Below are 18,957 nucleotides of genomic sequence, written 5' to 3'. Positions count from 1 at the left end.
GGTTTGGTAATCACAATTTTATTTACTCAAACTAGACAGTGCTAATATGGAAAGTACCATGTTTTACAGCAGTCACCGTGCCCAACTCTGGAAACAGGCATATTACATCAGGACAGCAGTTACATATACCTGGCAGAAGTTTATAGAAAAGATTTTATACAGAGAAGACATGGGCAGTCTCTTATTTTATCATTTATCTAAGCAGTCACACAGTGACATCAATTATATCTTACACCTCTCTGTACATCAAGAGAAAAAAATACACTGTAGAGAAGATAAGCCAAATCTCAGTGATTTGACATCTTCCATGTTGTCAATTTCTCCTCATCCCCCATAGACAAATTGCAGGGGTTGCACAGTACCATGAAAATAAATACTCTATATGTTACAAAAGCTTCCAGTTATGCATTGGATTGTCAAACTGTGGGGAGAAAAACAACAACAACAACAGAAAAAAAACCAACAAGAGGCCAAGTCTGTTCATTTAGGGTTTAAGAGACAAAAAACCCCACAGAATAAATGTGCTAGGACTCAAAGGAGGCTTTCTGATTTCACTGGACCAAGGCCTAGATAGGCAAACAAGCCAGTCAAAAAGGTAATTAAAAAAACTCCTTGGAAATATCACACTAAAATGAAATCTTTCAAAAACGCCTTGGTTATAGCTAACCAGTTCATCTATGACTTTCACTAGACATTGAAAGGAAGGAAGCTACGATGGTTTGAATGAGATGCTTTGCTGAATATTGTCTTCAGGCTCAGGCTGCCTTTTGGACTTACACTATAAAACATGGAAGGAGTTTAAAAAATGCTACTTTTTTATTAACTACAAAACAGGAACAGGAACTCTATAGCATCAGATAGGATGGGTTTGAAACCATTAAGAGAAGTAGCAGAGAGAAAGGTTTAGCCTTAGAGGTTTGAGTTTACTTTGCATCTAACAAATGTAGCCATGTACACGTATAACTCTTACAAACATATGACCTGATCCTGCAGCCCTTATTCCTCAGAAGGCAACAAGTGCCAAAACTCATGAAGATGGCCTTTTTCTTTTAAAAAGGTCAGCAAACTGGACATGAAGCACAAATTTACATGCAGCACTGCATGACAACTACAGAAAGATAATTTCTAAATCTGCAATGTACTTGCAGCATGTACTTCAGCATGTAGTCAAGCTATACATACAAAAAGAAGTTACCAATGTCAGTGTGTCTTCAAATTGCAAGTTATGTCTAATGGTTTACTGCAGATGCACAGCAAACTCATCTTTTCTTGATAAATAAAGAAACTGCTGATCAGCACAGTGAGGAGAAGTATCTAGATCAAGGTGAAAGGCCAAGCAAATGCAGAGGCATTCTATGCAGAATTTATTTTCTCTCCTTTAACAGCAGCTTCAATCTCTTCCATGATTGGCACCGGTCCTGCATAGTTATTAGTTTCAATAGCTTCTAATTTCTCCTGATAATCAGTGGGCAAGCCATTCTGTTTTGCACCCATGCAGATAACCTATAATTAAAATAGAAAAAAAAAAGCCTTCAGTAATAAAAAGGACAGACTCCTCCAAACAATCACTTGAGCAGGAGGAACCATTTAAGTTACCCAGAGAATTTATCTCAAATAGAGCTATTTGTACCTAAGGTTAGCCAAAGGCTTCTGGGAGACCAGAACAGCATGAACAAAATTACTCTGAAAAAGCTTTTAACTACCCCTGAGATTCTGATGGGTTACTGAAGCGCACAAGCCTCTCTAATTAAGCTGTTATTCAGTTATTCAGTTCTTTCTTCCAGACAGGATGATAACTTCAATAATATATGCTGCTTCTCACTCAGGTGTGACACTAAAGTTGGCTGAGAATTTAAAAAGTGGTTATTTTTAAAACTCAGCTGTCCAAAGGACAACAGTACAGGAATAGGAGAAACAGAGACTTAACTCAGTGAAAAAAGCACAGATTCCTTAGTTTGTTACTGCAGCTTTCCTTCCATGCATAAAATAAACTGAAGTATTGGTGCAGAGGAAAGATTGACAGTGAGAGGAGAAGGGGAAGTTGTAGGAACACAGCTTGAAGGAGACACCAGCAAGGCTGCATATAGAAATGAATATTCTAAATATGCTTTCATGCATTTAATGGCATGCATTTCAAGGATGAGGTATATAGAAAGAATGAATTTTGCCACAAAAAGTACATAACAGTAGATGGATGTAGCTCAATCACTGTGTGCTAATGCAGTCATCTTTTAAGTTTTTAGCTCTTCTGCCTGGTTAACTTAAAAAAAAAAAAAAAAGAAAAAGCTGGGGGCACAGGAGAAGAACAGAAATAACAACTGCTTCTGACAGGAGCAGGAGAGAATGATAAAGTTGCCAATAGTGGAGGTCTGCACTTTCAGCATACCAATGAGAGCTGACACACAGCAGCAGACTATGTATTAGCTCCCAGAAAAGCCCTAAAGAGCTGCCTTGCCACGAGGTGGGTTGGCAGGGAAGAGGTTTGTGGAAGAGAAAAGCCTGCTTTCTAAGCAAGCCCTCTCTTCAGCAGTCCCACAGCAGCTGGCCTTAGCTGTGCTCCTGGAAGTCAGCTCAGAGGAGTGAGTTCCTCAGTCTGGAGAAGGCAGCACACTTGGGATTTAACAGGCTCACTCCTGGTTTCTGCACTTCAGGTAGGAAAAGCCAGCTGCAGTGAGTCTGTACACATCACACACAGCCACACCAGCCCAGCTGGGCCTGCCCAGATCTCACAGGCTAAGCAGGTCAGGCCTGCTGCGTGACTGGATCATGTGTCTGTGCAGAGTCAGTGTTGCAGAACAGTGTTGCAACACTTGTGCCTCACCAGCCATCAAGGGGGAACCCTGCAGTGCTCTGCAATGCTGCTGCAGCCCTGTGATATACTGGTGATGTGTCTGGTAAAAGGTGACAGCTGCATCCTGCAGTGATAGCAAGTACTTCCCAAGATAGAAAGGATAATCCACCTCCTGGAAACTACAAGCCAGGTGCTGCATTTTCCCCACAGAACATTCCCTCTGTCCTTTCAGTGGAGTACATTAATTTTTCAAACAGAGAATTGCTGCACATATGTGAGCAACATCCTTCAGAAAACCTTGTGCCAATCACAGCTAATTCCCAAGTTAAATAGGGGATTCCTGTAAGGTATAACTACATCAAAAACCCCAAGCTGATTTAATAGGTCTGTAAGAGCTAGCAATGTCCTGTGAGCATCATTCCAGCAGTACATTGCACAAGGACTGCTATACCTTTACAGTAGTCATGCCTTCCACGCACTGTAATCAAAGTACTTATTAAATAGCACAGAAGTACTATTATAAACTATTATAAGCATTATAAACTTCTGTACACTCTTCCAAAATGAAAGTGCTGCAACACCTACCTTTTTATACTGTGGAGAAGGGGGACCAGAGACATAGTCCTTCATCTGGTAGCTTCGACAGGTCAGCACCTTTCCTGCTTGCGTGTGGACATTGACTTCTATAGGGACATAAATGCCATCCTCAACTCCCTCTTGCCTGTAAAACACATACATTCCTTTCATGTCAATTATCCAATCCACTTCAAACCAACCATGCAATAAACATATGGATTTATTACAACAGAATTCAAGGCAGGACACTGGTCAACGCTTTAATATACTTAAAGAAAAACAAATGAAGCAAAACATACTTCAGTGCTTTTTGTGCAAACTTGTTCCATATAAGAAAATATGTTTTTACAGAAACAGCATTCACTTTTATCATTTCAGCTCTGTAAGAAATGATGACTTGTGATTAACCTGCGAAGTCAGAAAGAGAATATTCCTAAACTAATTACTGTGGAAGACAGGTAGTCAGAAAGAGAAACACAAGCAAGATTATTAGAATTAATGAGCCAGACACATGTTCCTTAGCTGCCACTTAAATAAAGAAACAATTGCAAAGTTTTATCTTGTCCATTGCGTTACCTTTTAATAAGGGGAAACTTGCACAACTTGTGCAATGCACTTCCCAATGAATAATCTAAGACACCTTTTAACTTGCACAAGACATACAGAGCAGTAATGAGCTAGGTCGGGACAAAAAAGTATTTGGTGGTTTTTTTTTTCATTAGCAAAATTATGCTTCAAAAAACAAAGACTCAAAACCAAGCCTACTTATTGTCCTCAACCACTGGCATTTAGCCACCAATAAAAATTACAAGAAGTAGATGAGAAACTTAAGCAATACAAGAGACTGTATAGCACAATTAACTTCAGATGTACTTTAGCTACAAGTCATAACATGGTTTTTAGCCCTGCTTGTCCAATATAAATTTGACAACTCATCTTTTTCCCAAAGACTTGCTACCATTTCAAGTTATTTAATGTACAGAATGTGGGCCATGCTAGGCAAGTAACTAGGTTAAGTGCAAGTACAGACTGGAAGCTAACTGCAGATTCAAGGCCAGCAGACTAAAAATAGGTCAAGTGGTTGTGTGAGAGCAAGAAAACTGTTTAGTAACATCCATTGCTAGACTCTATGAGGCAAAGTCATTATTTAGTCTGTAACTTACAGATTTGTGAAGTACAGAGGACAAAAAACCTCATAGGAGTGGCTGAGACAGCAAAGAAAATTAATTTGAAGCCAAAGAGTTCTGCCATCTAGGTAAAAGGTTCCCTCCCATATTTGTTTTCTATATATTAAATTGTTTTGTTAGTGTTTTAGCTAGTTACATGCAGCCTCAATTACACATTCCCTCCTCTGCTTCTGAATAACAAAGCACAGACTACTTTAACCAGATTAAGAGGGGTAAAAATAAAAAAAAAAGCTGGGGCATTTTCTTTTTGGATACATGGTAATTTCAGGAAATAACTTAGTGGAGAACCTACAAATATATCAGCTTGCAGACAGGCAAAGCATCCCAAGACCTTCAGCAGGAGCACCTGCAAGCTCATTTGAGTGGGTTAGGAGCAATTCTTAGAAGAGCAGTGTTGACTATGATTATAAAAGCCAAGAACACATCCCATTTCTAGTTCTCCTCCATGGCATCAATGAGGCAAGTGGGAAAAAGTAATCTGTGGTGCTGGTGGTGTCCATGCTGCAGATTTTGGTGGTGTTACAGCACTCAAGTCTCTAGCACCTTAGCAAGCATTGAAATTTATCCCCTGCCAAACAAATACCAGGGGTCTGCAATCCTACACTATGTCAAGTGTAAACAGCGTGTAAACACTTATGGAAGTCAGAGTACAAAATACTGTCCCCATGGAGGGGAAACACAAAAGCAGATGCTGTCAGACAGGATCATCATACTTAGGAAGTTTATGCTTCAGGAAAGCATGGCAAATCAGGAGTTTTAAGTAAAGGTCAGCAGAAGGGTCAGGATGTTTAAGTGCTACTGTAAGCAAGAGCAGAGGAACTCAGGAGATAATGAAGAGGGGACATGTGAAGCTGTCCCCAAGCACAAGCATGCCAACTGGATGCCCATGCCCTCTTGCTTGAGGCTAACACTCCCAGCCAGGACAAGAGTGCTCAAGAGTGGCCATTACCATAAGGTGCTAACAGAACTTGGGCAACAGTTTCCCTTGTATTTCAGCTTCACCATAGGCAACAAAAAGCACATTGGAACCAAGTTTCACTGCCAGGATTTTAAGCACATATTTACACACTGGAATTGCAGCAGTACCAGAGGCAGGAGAACAGTATTGAGGTAGTGCTTTCATTGGGTTTATTATGCTCTGCTCCCTTGTTTTCATTAGCCCAGATTTCTGCTGGAATTGTCAGTGATGAACTGCTCTGCACAAACAATCCATGTGTACCAGAAGCACCATGCTGTGCAGGCACATCTCAAAAGCTGCACCAAGCACGTGGCAGCAGGCAAACTTCTGGAGATTACATTCTATGCCCTGTCTTAGACCCTGCAAGAAGTCATGCTATTCCTTGTTTTGTTTAACCAGGTGGTCTTTTAGACTTCAGCCTGGAAGCAACTTGCTCAGGGCTTCTTGAAGGTCTCTGAATGACCAGGCACAGCTAGAACATTCTACACCATCCATTGTAAAGGTGTAGGCAGGCTCTCCCATTCAAAGGGGGAAACTATAACACCCCAGCTCTCTGCTGGGATGCTCCTCAAGCTCACAAAAGTTTACATCCTTGGAAGAGAAGTGATGTCAGATAACTTCCTCAAAAGGTCCCTATGCCTGAATTAAAGATCTCTCTTCTGCAGTCTTGTCCTTATCCCTTCCTTTACTGCTACAAGTGGAGTCTACAGATGTAAACAGACAGACATTGGTGTCAGTCTCAAAGGAAATTCTCCCTAAAGTAATGGGAAAAACACCATAGGACAAATACAGATTTTAGAATCTTAAAAGAAACAGAAAATTGGGAAGACAGTTAAAAAAATAAAAGAAGCATGACCTGTTGACCTCAAATCAAGGTCCACAGATTGTTAAAATACCCCTAAAAGTAGCTTTAGCTTGAAAACAAAGCTGTTTTAATCGCAGAAGTGTCAGAAGTCAATACACATACTGTGAAATAGAATTCACATATTAAAATCAAAAGCATCTTCTTGATTCCAACGCACAGTTACCACACAGCTCTTTACCAAAAATTAACTAATTTTCAATCACTCTCTAAAGCAGTAGAAGACAGCAAAAGTTAAGTCACCTACTTATCCAGCGAACTCAGATTGCAAGTGTTCATTTTCCACACTATTCCCCACACTTCGTCTCCGGGGCTCTGAGCAATAGTAGCTGTACCTCCATGCCAGACAGAACTTGTCCTGCCTTGATGATGGCCAAACTCGAGCTTAAAATCCTGCAAATCAGAGCAAAGCAGAGAATCAATTTCCCCTGGAAGTTAGGGCTGTTGGCTATTGTTGACATGAAAGGGGCAGCCAAAGGACAGTAGTACACATGCAGTTGGAGACACAGGAGGAAGAACAGACAGGTGCCACTTACGTGGTGCCAAATCCTTTGCAGGTTTTTGTGACAAGACTTAAATGCTACTATGCATGATCCAGGAAAATAGTAAAGGTAAAGAAGTCCACAAGATGGTAAGCTTTGGGTCCTGTTCTCATGCACTAATAAGATTGCCCAATTACAAAACACTATCCCGTGTATTTTACAATGTTTTGTGCCATCTCATCACTGATCTGGAAGATTCTTGGGTATTTTTAAGTCAAGGCATATGTCTCAATAAGTGAGCTTATTCGGGTTTTTGTAAGTAGAAACATTATTTTAGGAAACAAATATCACTTTTTCTTACATGCAATATCAGTATATATGAAAAAGAGAAGAATGGGTTATTGAATGGTATCAATGTAATTTCTCACCTGATTCAATACACTCAGTATCCTCTCCTACTTATTAATCAATTTGTGGACCCTTCCCTAGCAGTACAGAAGGGAAACACTCCCTCCCCTCACAATCCAAACCAAGCTTTGAGGAAGACTACCTGCTTAACAACAACAAAAATAAACCCCAAACCTATGCAGCCCCACAGCTTTGTGTATTTCTTACAACCACCCTGTTGAACCTATGATTTTGTTTTGAAATGTACACATGTACACATTAATATTCCCTCTGAGACACATCACTCTCTTGTAATATGTCCTAATAGTTATAGGAAAAAGGTTGCAAAAGAAAAAAAAAAGGCACTTGGAGGCATACACACAGAGCACCTATCAATTTGTGTGTGTGCATAAGTGACAGCAGCCTGGCAAAGCCACAGTTTACTCCATCAACAGAGTCATCTTCCTGCCCCATAAAATGTCCCCTATTTCACCAATTTCACTAGAAAATGGTTTACTTAGATGCACCAAGTTACTTGCACAAAAGTCCACTTGAGTCACAGACTGAAGCTACAGATGAGGACAAGTAACTGCAGGGCAGCCCCAAGGAAATCCTGGATAGAATCAACTACTCTCACTACAGTCTCACTAAAAAAAAAAAAAGAAAAAAAAAAAGAAAAAAAAAAGAAAAAGGGGGGAAAACCCCCTCCAATTTTTACTTTATTCCTCCAGTTATATTTTCTTGGACCTGCACTGAATTGCTGCAAGGAGCTGCATAAAATGATCAGGCACCACCCAAAAACAGCAACAGAGATCCCACAGAAACAGCACAGTTCACTCTGGTTCTGAGAGCAGGAAACTCTTAAGTTACACCATGTGTGCAGCTGCATCAGGCACTGCTGGGAAGAGGGAAAAAACACAGTAGATAGATACTTTTTTGGGTCAAGAAATTGGTCTTTGGTCCTTCTAAATACCAGTGTAATACCCTTTCTGTGCTTGTTACACATCCCATTCTTAACAGCTTTTGGCTGAAGATTAACAAAGCTTTGAAAAGTAAAATTAGAGGGAAGTTTAGCTAAAGTTTAACTGAAATTTTTACTTTAGTTTAAGATCCAAAGCACTCTGTTTACAGGCTGTTTCTCCTTTTTTTTAAGCCCAAGTGGCACTATCACAAAGCAATTAATAGGAAATCAGGTCCAACCATCCTGCAGTCCCTCACTCCCCAGCATCAGTGATTTTCCAGCTAGAAGCAAAGGAGTGAAGCCACGTGGTGTCAGCAGGGAACACAGCAATGGGTCACAGGCCAGCTAGAGAAGGCAGCCAGCCTGCAGTGGGGCAAGAGGTGCTTACTGACTAACCTGGAAATCGACCTGAAGAAGCCTGCTTTTATTCCAAGATAAGCACACACTGCTAGTGCCTTTCTCCTTGCCTTCAGGGTCTGATCCTGCAAGGTTCAGCAGGAGGGGATCTCAGCATGTTCAGTGGAGGGGTAGCTGTAAGTTCCTCACACTTCACAGGAGCAGGCCTCAGCTGCCAGGTTGATAGTCCCAAGAGACACCAAGTATCTGACTATGGGGAGTTTATTATTGACAAGTTTTCTGAACTTCTTCATACACTCTAACATAGATAATTTCCAGCCAGTTACTCCAAGAGGACCTTCAAATCATCTTTAAGTGGTGTCAATTGATGCTCTGCTCTTCCAAGCATCCTTCTAGTTGCACAGATCTGTACATCAACAGCTTTAATGATCACAAGCTGGTGTTTCCAAGCCTACACTAAAGCCAAGCTGATACAATGGTATTTAATAAACCTGGCAGGGAGAGAACTGCCCTGTAGGGTGTATGAAGGTGTAAGCTGCAGATGTGCAGAGCTGGTGAAAGCTCCCATCTCCCATCACACAGTGCAGGCAGAGCTCCTCGCCTGTACCAGGGACATCTCCCCCTAGGCTGGTTTGCTCAAAGCCCCATCCAGCCTGGCACTGAACATTACCTGGGATGGGGCATCCACATCTTCTCTGGGCAACCTGCTCCAATGTCTCACCACCCTCACAGTAAAGAATTGCTTCCTGCTGCTTTACATTTCAAAGTCCGGAGTGCTTTACACGGGGCCATGGGTCATGGCTGGCAGCCAGGAAGGTTAAGTCCTGTCAGTTAACCCCCGAATGTTTGGGACTACCACAAACACTCCTTCTGCAGCAGGCCCTGGGTCAAGAAGCAGAGGATAGCCAGGGTTGGAAGGGACCTCCCGAGATCATCTGTCCAAGCCCTCCCGCCAAGGCAGGGTCACCTCGAGCAGGTGACACAGGAACGCGCCCAGGAGGGTTTGGAATGTCTCCAGAGTGGGAGACCCCAGAACCTCCCTGGGCAGCCTGTTCAGTGCTCTGCCTCTCTCGACATAAAGAAGTCACTCCTCACGCTGAGGCGAAACTTCCGTTTTAGTTTACGTCCATCGCTCCTTGTCCTGTCACGGTACACAACCCGGCACCATCATCTCGACGAGGACCCCCTGCCTGATCCGTGCTGGGGCCACCCCCGTGGGAGGGACGGACGGGCTACAGCTCCGGACCGCAGGCAGCCGCGGGGACGTGCGGCTCCTCGGGAGCCCTGGTGCTCCCTGCAGGAATGTCGGGCTCCCTGCAGGAATGTCGGGCTCCCTCAGCCCCCCCCGCGGCCCCGCCAGCCGCCCCCTCACGCACCTGCAGGCGCGCCAGGGCGCAGAGCGCGGCCGAGGGGTTGCGCAGCAGCAGCCGCTCCCGCAGCAGGTTGCTGCCGTACGCGTAGTACAGGAACCAGCAGCCGCTCTCGCCGCCCGGCTCCATCAGCCCGGCCCGGTACGGCCCGGCACGGCCCGGCCCCGCCGCTGCTTTAACGCCGCCCTCCCGCCTCGCCTTCCCCGCCGCTTCCGCCGCCACCCGGGAGCCGGCGCGGAGCGGGGCCGTGACGCAGAGCGGCGGCAGCAGAGCCCGGGCAAGGCCTCAGGCGGGCTCCCGGCGGGGCCGTGACGCGGCAGGAGCGCTCCGCCCCTCCATCCGTCCGTCCATCCTGCCATCCATCCGTCCGTCCATCCTGCCATCCATCCGTCCATCCAGCCCGGAGCCGGGAGCGGCGCTGGGCCGGAGCCCCCGCGGCTCTCAGGGCAGCGGGGCTGAGGGACACAAGCCCTGAGCTCGGGGGTTCAGTCTCCTCGTTCATCTGGCTTAGCTTGTAACACTGAAGTCTCGGTTTGAGCAGCATGGAAAAGAACCCAAGTTCTAGGAGAAAACTCTCACCTTTTTTCCCCCCCCCCCCCTTTTTTTTTGGGAGGGGGAGCAGTTTCTGGAGTTTGATTTGTTTGTTTTTCTGATGTTTTAGTTCTTTTGGGGTTTTGGTGTAGCATATCGAAGGTTCCAATCATTTAAAAAGTGTTATGAAAAGCTGGTTGGCTCTCTTTTAGAAGAATGTCATTTTGATGTAAAAGAGTATTGCTAAATTGCTACGTGCTTTATTATAATCCCTACATAAGATCTTTCTGTTTAGAAGGAAACGTCCAGATCAGCTCACAAGGCGCACTCAGAGAAAGCCTGAACAGGTGGCACAGCACTCACTAACGCCTGGAAAACCTGCCTGTTCCAGCATCTCAGCTGCTTCCCGAGGGGCATCCTCTGTGGGGAGAAATAGGCTGTCAGCAAGCAGGGCCTGAGTGTCCTGGCCAACTCTGAGATAAACAGTGATGATTTGTAAATACATTCCATGAGAAGCGAAGCAGAGCAGCTTTTCCCAGCTGGGAGCACTCAGAGCAGAGTAAGATGGGAATGTGCAAAGGTGAAAGGCGAGAAGATGCTGGTGTGTGGGCAGGCAGAGCTGCACACCAATGCACAGAGACATCTCCTCTCCTTCCCTGACAAAAGCAATGCTGGAATGGGACAGGAGGAGCCCCTACTGCTGGCTGCTGAAGCAGTATATAGATATGTATATAGCCATGGAAGACTGTAATTAGCAATAGTGTAACCATGAACGGTGAGATACCACTCATTAATGCAGGTAAAGTAGCCCTCAGAGAAAGTTGGCTTCCTGAGCAGAGGCAGCTGCTGCAGGATTTAGCACAGGATCCTGGCAGCACAGTGCCCGGCCTTTCTGGGCACATCCCCATCTTGGAATATAGAAGGAAAGCAGCTCCTTCCTTCAATGATGTGTTCATTACTCCAATCAAGTCCCTGCTTTTGTTTTCCCAACACAGGCATTGGGAAAGGCAGATTTATCATGAAGCACATAAAGTGATAAAAGTGATTCTGATACTTCCTGACTAGTACCTTTCTATTTTTAGGGATTATTTTTCTTATATAGGAACCAAGTATTGTAAAGTGAGAGGGATTACACAGGTCATAGGAATATATAGCAAAACTCCCTCACTCCCCTCCTTAAAACAACTGGTAGCTGAGCCTGTCTTTTGAAAACCTGCTTCTGGTATATGCTTTTAGTCCCTTTTCCCTAAGGACACACAAACTCCATGAGAAGTGTCTCTCTCATCTTCCATCAGCTCCTGGACTGTTGCCTAATTTGAACCAGAAAGCAAGGGGTTTCAAAGATGTCTAAGTTTCTGCTGATCTCAAGGAAAGAGTCAAGAGGATGGCCATGAGAAAGCAGGGATCCCAGGAGGGAAGCTTCCAGAGGGGCCTGTGAAGCCCAAGGGACTGAGCCTGCTGGTGAGCAGGTTTTCCAGCCTGGGTGCTTGCTGCACTACGCGTTTGGGCTTTATATGAGCTGTCCCTTGTGAGCTAAAGTGGACATTTCTTTCTAAACAGAAAAAACTTACATAGGAGTTGCAGTGAAGCATGTAACAATTGCTACTCTTTAATCTCAAAATGACTTTGTAAAAAAACCCCAACCAGCCTTTCGTAACACTTTTTAAGTTTCATTAACTTTGACATTATGCTCAAAAAAAAGCCATTATTTTTATGAACACTCAGAGTTTCAACAACAATTGTGATGATTTTTTATTCAAAAAGCATGTAGATTTTGAACACGGTGAAGCTTTTCTCCTAAAGCTTTTGTTCTTTTCCATGCTGTTCAAATCAAGACTTCAATGTTATGAACTAAGTCAGATGATTGACAAATGAGGAGATGGAGACCCTGATATCATGGCTGGGTTTGTACACCGGAAAACCTCTGTTAGCAAAGGCAGCTAGAAGAATTACCCTGCAATTTATGGAAAGATAATCAGTGTGAAACACTGCCACTTGCAATTCCAAGTATTCAATCCTTCAAAAAGGCCTTTTCAAATTAAAATCTTTTGGGGTTTCCAAATACTGAATGCCAAGCATATTCTCTTACCAAGAAACAGGAGCCAGTATTTCCAGGAGTGTGGTTTTGGTATGCATGGTGTCTAGACACAACATGACACCAACTCAGGTGCTATTTGAACTACCTAGGTAAACCTTACATCTATGGTGATTATTTTTCTGAAATGGATTCAATCAGTTTGCACTTCTGAAATCCATTTCTTCCCAGCTGGCAAGGCAGCATGGGAGGGAAGTGAATTTGCTCTGGAGTGAAAGCTTTGCAAGTCTTTCTGCTGATGTATGTCCAAATTGTGACCAAATGGCTGTATGTGCATAGGGAAATACTTGGGCACTATGTGCACACCTTGCTTGGAAACCAAGTTTACAAGAGCAGAAACAGGGAGGAGGGCCTTTCCTGTAGGAATTTGAGTACAAACCTGACTTTGGTGGTGCTACCAAATTTCACACTTCCACTGCTTCGTGACCTTTTCAGGTGAAAATTAACTCTCCGAGAGAGGAGTGTGTGAAATTAAAGCCTGGGGGCTTTTTTTTTGAGTTAAGTCAGTTCTAGGTGCTCTCCAGAGCAGCTGACATAGACCTGTGTTAACCTGTGTGAAGCCCCAAACAGTTTGGAGGCATTGTTTCCCCTTGCATGTCGCTACAAAACCTGCACAGAGTAAGCAGTCAGGAGCACGCCTCCCGCTCGGGACCTTCCCAAACATGGGCGAAAGCTCTGGACAGCCACAGCTATTTGTGCATTGTCTGTGGAGGAGATCAACAGGGTTGTTTATGCAAAGAAAGCAGCAATTTGTTTCCATCAGGTCTTTTGCCTAGATGCAATATATTCCTGAGCATATCCTGAGTTATACGGGGGAGAAAAAGGAAATTAGGGAAAAATAAGGAATTAGGGGAAAAAATGAGATGCAGTAGGGTAAGTTAACCTCCTGAAATGTCTTCCAGTCACTCAACGTGCCTCCCCATCACTCCCTTTACACCCCATGGTTGTCACAGCATGAGCTATAATTGATTTTGAAGAAAGAAAAGAGAACCTGGAGGAATAATAAGGACAACTGATGCAAATGAGCTGCGTGTGCAGTCCTCCCCACAGCTTTCCACTCCTCTCAGAGGAGCCCTAGTAGGATGTGCTCTGCAATTAGTATTTCATCAAAATGATAGCTTTTTGCTGCGAGATGGTTAGAGCTGGTGGTAGCTTCTTAATACAGTGTGCAAGGTCTGAGGGTCTACAGAGATTTCACGTTCATGCAAATGAATGCAAATGATTTTACAAGGTGTCATGATGTTGCTGTACTTGTTCCTTCCCTACAATATGGGGACCATGCTGTCCTGCAGAAACTCAGCCTCTTTCCCTTCCCTGCTTGACAAAATAGCCACTAACCCAAGGCACTTGTGGCTTGGCCCCACTGACAACCAGGAGGAATATCCATAATTCATTTTGCAATTCTGTTCTCACAAGTTTCCACAAATAGTGCAGTCATTCAGGAGAGGAACCATTAAAATGGCCGGGTCTGTGCATGTATCCACCTGCCTTTTTTTTTTTTGGTTCTGCTTGATGCCAATGGGAGTTTTGGGCCCATCCTGGGGCAGCCCTGAGCTCTCCCTGGCTGCTGCACACTCAGTGTGATTCTGAGATGTCACCATGTGGTCAGTGCCATCTGAGGTCTACAGGTACTTGCATGTGTGACTTCAGCAACTGGTTAATAAATCTTTCCAAATGCATCTTGTTTCAAAGGAAAAATGCTGTGCTGTGCTGCAGAGACTGTACCTGGCACACAGTGTTTTTAGCTTGTGTATGAGTGTACAGTGTGAACGACTTAAAAGTGGGAACAACAAGATGTGTGTCAGAAAAAGAGGTTGACCCTGATCATCTTTGTGGAAGTACATTCCAAACCTGTCTTTTTTTCCTAGGACCTAGTGCTTAATTTTCCTCGTTGTAACGCTCTACGGGATGACTGCAGTTCTCTACTGATATGACACAAATGGAGATTTTCTCAGTCTCTTGATAATGAAATCTCTTGGTTTGCTGTGTCAAGAGGATTTGTCAGTGTGATGTTTCTGTGTCCTCTTGTCTCAGGGTGCATTATCTTCTCCCACCACAGAAGTGATTGCTCCTTCCAGAGGAGCAGTTCACATTGCCATCTGCTTCTTGGAGAGACTTGTTTCTCACCAAATACCAAACAGGTTTTCTCTCAAGTCTGTCAAGTACTTGAGCCTTTTCTCCAATGAAAATTATGACTATCAAATTCAGACCAGCACATGAAAAGGCTGTATCCTGCTGTCTTTTGGCAGCTTTGCTATTTTTATAATGTGCTTATGGTTTTGGGTTTTTAAAATTATCTTTAATACTTAGTATTATTTATAGGTTAATGTTCATTCACTTTATTCCCATCCTTTTACCTTCTGTAGGTTGAGGGCACTCTTGTTTATTTCTCCTTTTATTCTCTTCCAGATGGTGTTTTCCAGTCCTGTATTAACCCTATGTCTTTACAGTTGAACCCTGCAGTGTATTTCACACAAAGTTGATACTTCTGCTTTTGTACTGCCATGTCTGTAACCATTTCTGTACTGCAAGCCTTCAGCCTGCAGAAGACATCACATGGCTCCAGCCACGATGCAGGAATGTGTCTCATGGCCACACCCTTTCCCAGAAGCAACATCACTGGGCTTCTTGAACTCTGAGGGCAACTATGAGACATTGGGATGGAGAAAGGCAGTGGTATTTCCCTGTTTGTAAGAGCAGTGCTGGAACAGTTGCAGGAGCATGTGACATGGATGTCCAAAGAGGCCCTGGTTGTACTGTTCCTTCTAGTTCTGCACAGACCTCACAAAACACAGCACAGATCCCCACCGAGTGATTCTGGGCAGAAATGTAACAATTACTGGTGAATCCAGTTCAGTCCTTCCACTGGGCTGGTGGCCTGTGTGGATGCTTTTGTTGTGGAATAAAGGCAGCACTGTTTTTTCATTTGTTTTAGACTCATTTTAGCATGACATAAGCTAAACCAGAAAAATCCCTGTGTGTCAGAAAAAGAGGTTGACCCTGAGCATTGCATTGGTGGGACAACAGCAGTTTGAGCTCACGCTGTGGCTTGCCATTGCTCTGCTCCTCTGTGTAAGCAGATCTTTGAACCAGTGTCAAGACCCGGTCCAGCTCAGTTGCACAGAACTTGACTGGGCTTAGGGGGTTGGGAGTATTTTCCTCCCGTCCTCACTTGTTGGAGAAAGTCCAGAGAAGGACCAGTAAGATGATTAGAGGAATGAAGCACCTCTTGTATGAGAAAATGCTAAAAGAATTGAGATTGTTCAGCCTGGAGATGAGAATACTCTGGGGTGACCTTATTGTCATCTTCCAGTACCTGAAGAGAGTTGACAAGAAGGATGGAGAGAAACTTTATACCAAGGGCATGTAGTGACAACACGAGGGGGTTAGAGTTAGGTTGGTTAGAGTTAGGTTTAGATCAGAAATTTGTAAGAAATTCTTTACCAGGGTGGTGAGGCATTGGAACAGGTTGCTTAGAGGAGTTGTGGATGCCCCATCCCTGGGATTGTTCAATGCCAGGTTGGATGGGGCTTGGAGCAACCTGGTGTAGAGAAAGGTGTCCCTGCTTATGGCAGGGGATTGGAACTAGAGGATCTTTTAGGTCTTGTCCAACCCAAACCATTCTATGATTTGATGATGATGATGATACAATGCAAAACCAAGAGGGGAAGAGAGCAGCAAGCTCTGTATCTCTGGGGATGCCGGGGCAAGAATTTCAATGCTCATCTGCCATCTGTGGGCACATCTCAAGGAGAAACGAGAAAGAGTAAATCCTTTATCTCTCAAAGATGTTTTTCTTTTCATCCTGCACTTCTACATTGTTGTCTTTTAATGACTGTGTTCTTAGCCCTTGTCCCCACAGATGGAGGACTTTGCCTACTGCCTCTCACCTCTAATTTTCTCCTTCTTCCACAACCTCTGCCCTTGCATCAGGGATGCAACCCCTGGAGTAGAACAGGAGAAAAAAACTTGCTGATGGCAAGGGTGCTGGCACTTTGCTGTTTTCTTCACCAGAAGAACCTTCTGGGATACATCTGAGATACATCATGTACCATTTCTGTTACCTTGAGGGTCTTTCATGTTAAAAAAGCCATCCTCAGGCTGTACCTGCAAGTCCCACTTTTCATTAAAATGGATAGCAGTGTTCACATAAAGTCACCTTTTCTCTGGTTGCTGCCTGTGCTGGAGCAGTGAAGGGCAGGTGGATATCCCTCTCTGAGTGTGGCTTTGGTGCTTGGGAAGGTGACCCTGGCACAAAGGAAAGCCAGCCCTGGCAGCTTCCATGCTGTGGCAGTTGCTGTAGAATTGCCTCATCTTTGCTGTTATAATTTCTTTGCAAAACAACAACTATGGAGAGATGGATTTTGGTTCCTGCAGTCCCAGGCCTTGGAGTCTGTTTTCCTAAGGAAGTGCAGCTCATGCTGTCACACTGTGTGCCCACACCAGTGTGTGCATCCTTCACTGCCCATCCTGGTGACTGCTGAACACATTGGGCAGCTCCTACCAAACCTGCAGACCAGTACCAATCTCTGAGACCATGTGTTCCTGTGAATTCTAGGAAAGGTGCAGCTGGGGAAAAAACAAGTCTCAAGCAGGGAGAGGCAGCAGTTTGAGTAAGCTGCTCTTAGACAGCAAAGACACTGCCCAGGAGAGAGAGGGGCCCAGCTACATAAAAACTTCAAAAAGGAGTTTGTTTGTCAGAAGAGACAGACAATCCATCAGAATCTGATTTCTAATGAAGCACTCACCCTTCAGTCATACAGAAATCACTCAGCCACGAGATCTGAATTCAATGTAAACAGGTTGTTTTAGGTTCAGTGCTTTGTATGGGCTTGTTTTTCTGTTCATATCTCAGAAAGAGCTCTTCTGCACCAAAAATTCAGCTTGCCAGACAAGTTAACGATGTCAGGAGCAGCCTTGGCAGAAGTTCTGCCTCAGAGCACATCTATTATTCACAGGGTTTGCAGAGTGCAGGGATATACAGAAGTCATGTCCTGCCGAGGCACAGAATGTCTCAATGACAGACAGAAGGAGAATAACAATATTTTCTTCCAAGGCACATGTGGCCCTGAGCATCTCTAGGGATGTGCATTTGGTAGCTGATTAGAAACAGACTCATTTTATTGCTGCCTGCATAGAAAGCCCTGATTTTTTTTTTTTTTAAGAGGGAAAAAAAAGAGAAAAACATGTTTTCAGCAAGCTAGGACAGGTCCCCATTCCTTCCTTTCCACTCACAGGAGCATTGTAAGTGGGCAGGGAGGCTGGTGCAGTGGGTGTGTTGCAAAAGCAGTTGTGAATTGGCACTACTTGAATGACAAGGGGCGTTGGAAAATAATGAGTTACAGGACTAATTGCAGCCAGCAGTTGTCATTGATCTAGTTAATCATGACTGCTTTATACCAAGTGCTCGTCTGTCATTTTCACTCTACCAAGCCCTCAAAAAAAAAGTAATAAATTATTATTATCGCCTGGCTAGTGCGAGGCCGATGTGACCACCAGGTGCCACTCTCGCTCCACGGGGAATACGAGGAGACTGAAGGCTGGGCACCGTCGGCAGGAAAAGCCAAATCGGGGATCCATCTCTCCTTGTGTCCGTCTCTGCATTTTCCTACCGGCTGTACATAGCTGGGACAGCAGCTTCTCCCCATCCTCCAGTGAGGAGGATGGTGGAAAACCGTGAGTACCACTAAACCTGGTCTACATTTGTTTGCGAGCGGTGCTTTTGCACAGGGAGGCAGGGATGTAGATGGAAAGCTGAAAAGCTGCTGCTTGAGAAGGCTGCAGCCTCTTTGACCATCTCCTCATTTTTCCTTTACATGGGAGAAGCTGGTGCTTCCTCAGCCCACATCCTGATGAACACCCTCTTATTTAGCCTTGAACAAAGATTTTTGTAGTTGCTTGGAGTGCAAGAGCTGCCCCTTCAGTTTTGGCTGTGGATTTCAAGCCTGAGGTTTCCACCGTGTAGACTTCCTGGTTTTGCTCATCTTGTGGGCACAATTTTCTGTGTCCTAGGGAATAGGGTCCTGGCATTTCCTGGTCCTCATGTTCACTCCTGAATGAAATCTACCCCTGGATTGGCTGGAGCCACAGCCACTGCCAGCCTCTTGGGCCCCAAGTACACTGGTTTTCAGGGAGAGAAGCAGATTTTCCTACCTGCCTGCCACCATGAGAGTTGTCCCAAGGCTAACTGGTGTTACCTGTGCTTCAGGGGACAGCCTTTGATGGTGTGCCATAATCAACAAAATTTTTGAAGACAAAGGGGGTGGGAAAGCACAGTTTGCACTTTTACTCTTGATTTTTCTGTTTTGGTGATCAGGGCAGATGTTTGAGGGCAGCAGTGTTTGAGAAGCAAAGGACTTCTAGAGCTCTTAGGGTCAGATGGGTGCCAAGTGTACTTCTG

General features: G+C 44.4%; 1 protein-coding gene across 1 annotated transcript; it reads right to left on the bottom strand.

Annotated features, from left to right (window-relative positions):
* Positions 1–2: 2 nt before the first annotated feature.
* On the bottom strand, positions 3–10,091 carry GGCT (gamma-glutamylcyclotransferase). The gene is made up of 4 exons (XM_063155461.1): positions 9,938–10,091; positions 6,622–6,767; positions 3,377–3,512; positions 3–1,503 (listed from the first exon to the last, which is right to left on the bottom strand). Exons 1-4 carry the CDS (start codon positions 10,058–10,060, stop codon positions 1,354–1,356), a joined length of 555 nt encoding a protein of 184 aa, XP_063011531.1. The 5' UTR covers positions 10,061–10,091; the 3' UTR covers positions 3–1,353.
* Positions 10,092–18,957: the final 8,866 nt, after the last annotated feature.

Source organism: Melospiza melodia, chromosome 1 (assembly GCF_035770615.1).
Source record: "Melospiza melodia melodia isolate bMelMel2 chromosome 1, bMelMel2.pri, whole genome shotgun sequence".
Classification (NCBI taxonomy): domain Eukaryota; kingdom Metazoa; phylum Chordata; class Aves; order Passeriformes; family Passerellidae; genus Melospiza; species Melospiza melodia.
The sequence above is the reverse complement of the archived record's forward strand: the minus strand, read 5'-3'. Positions and strand labels throughout refer to the sequence as shown.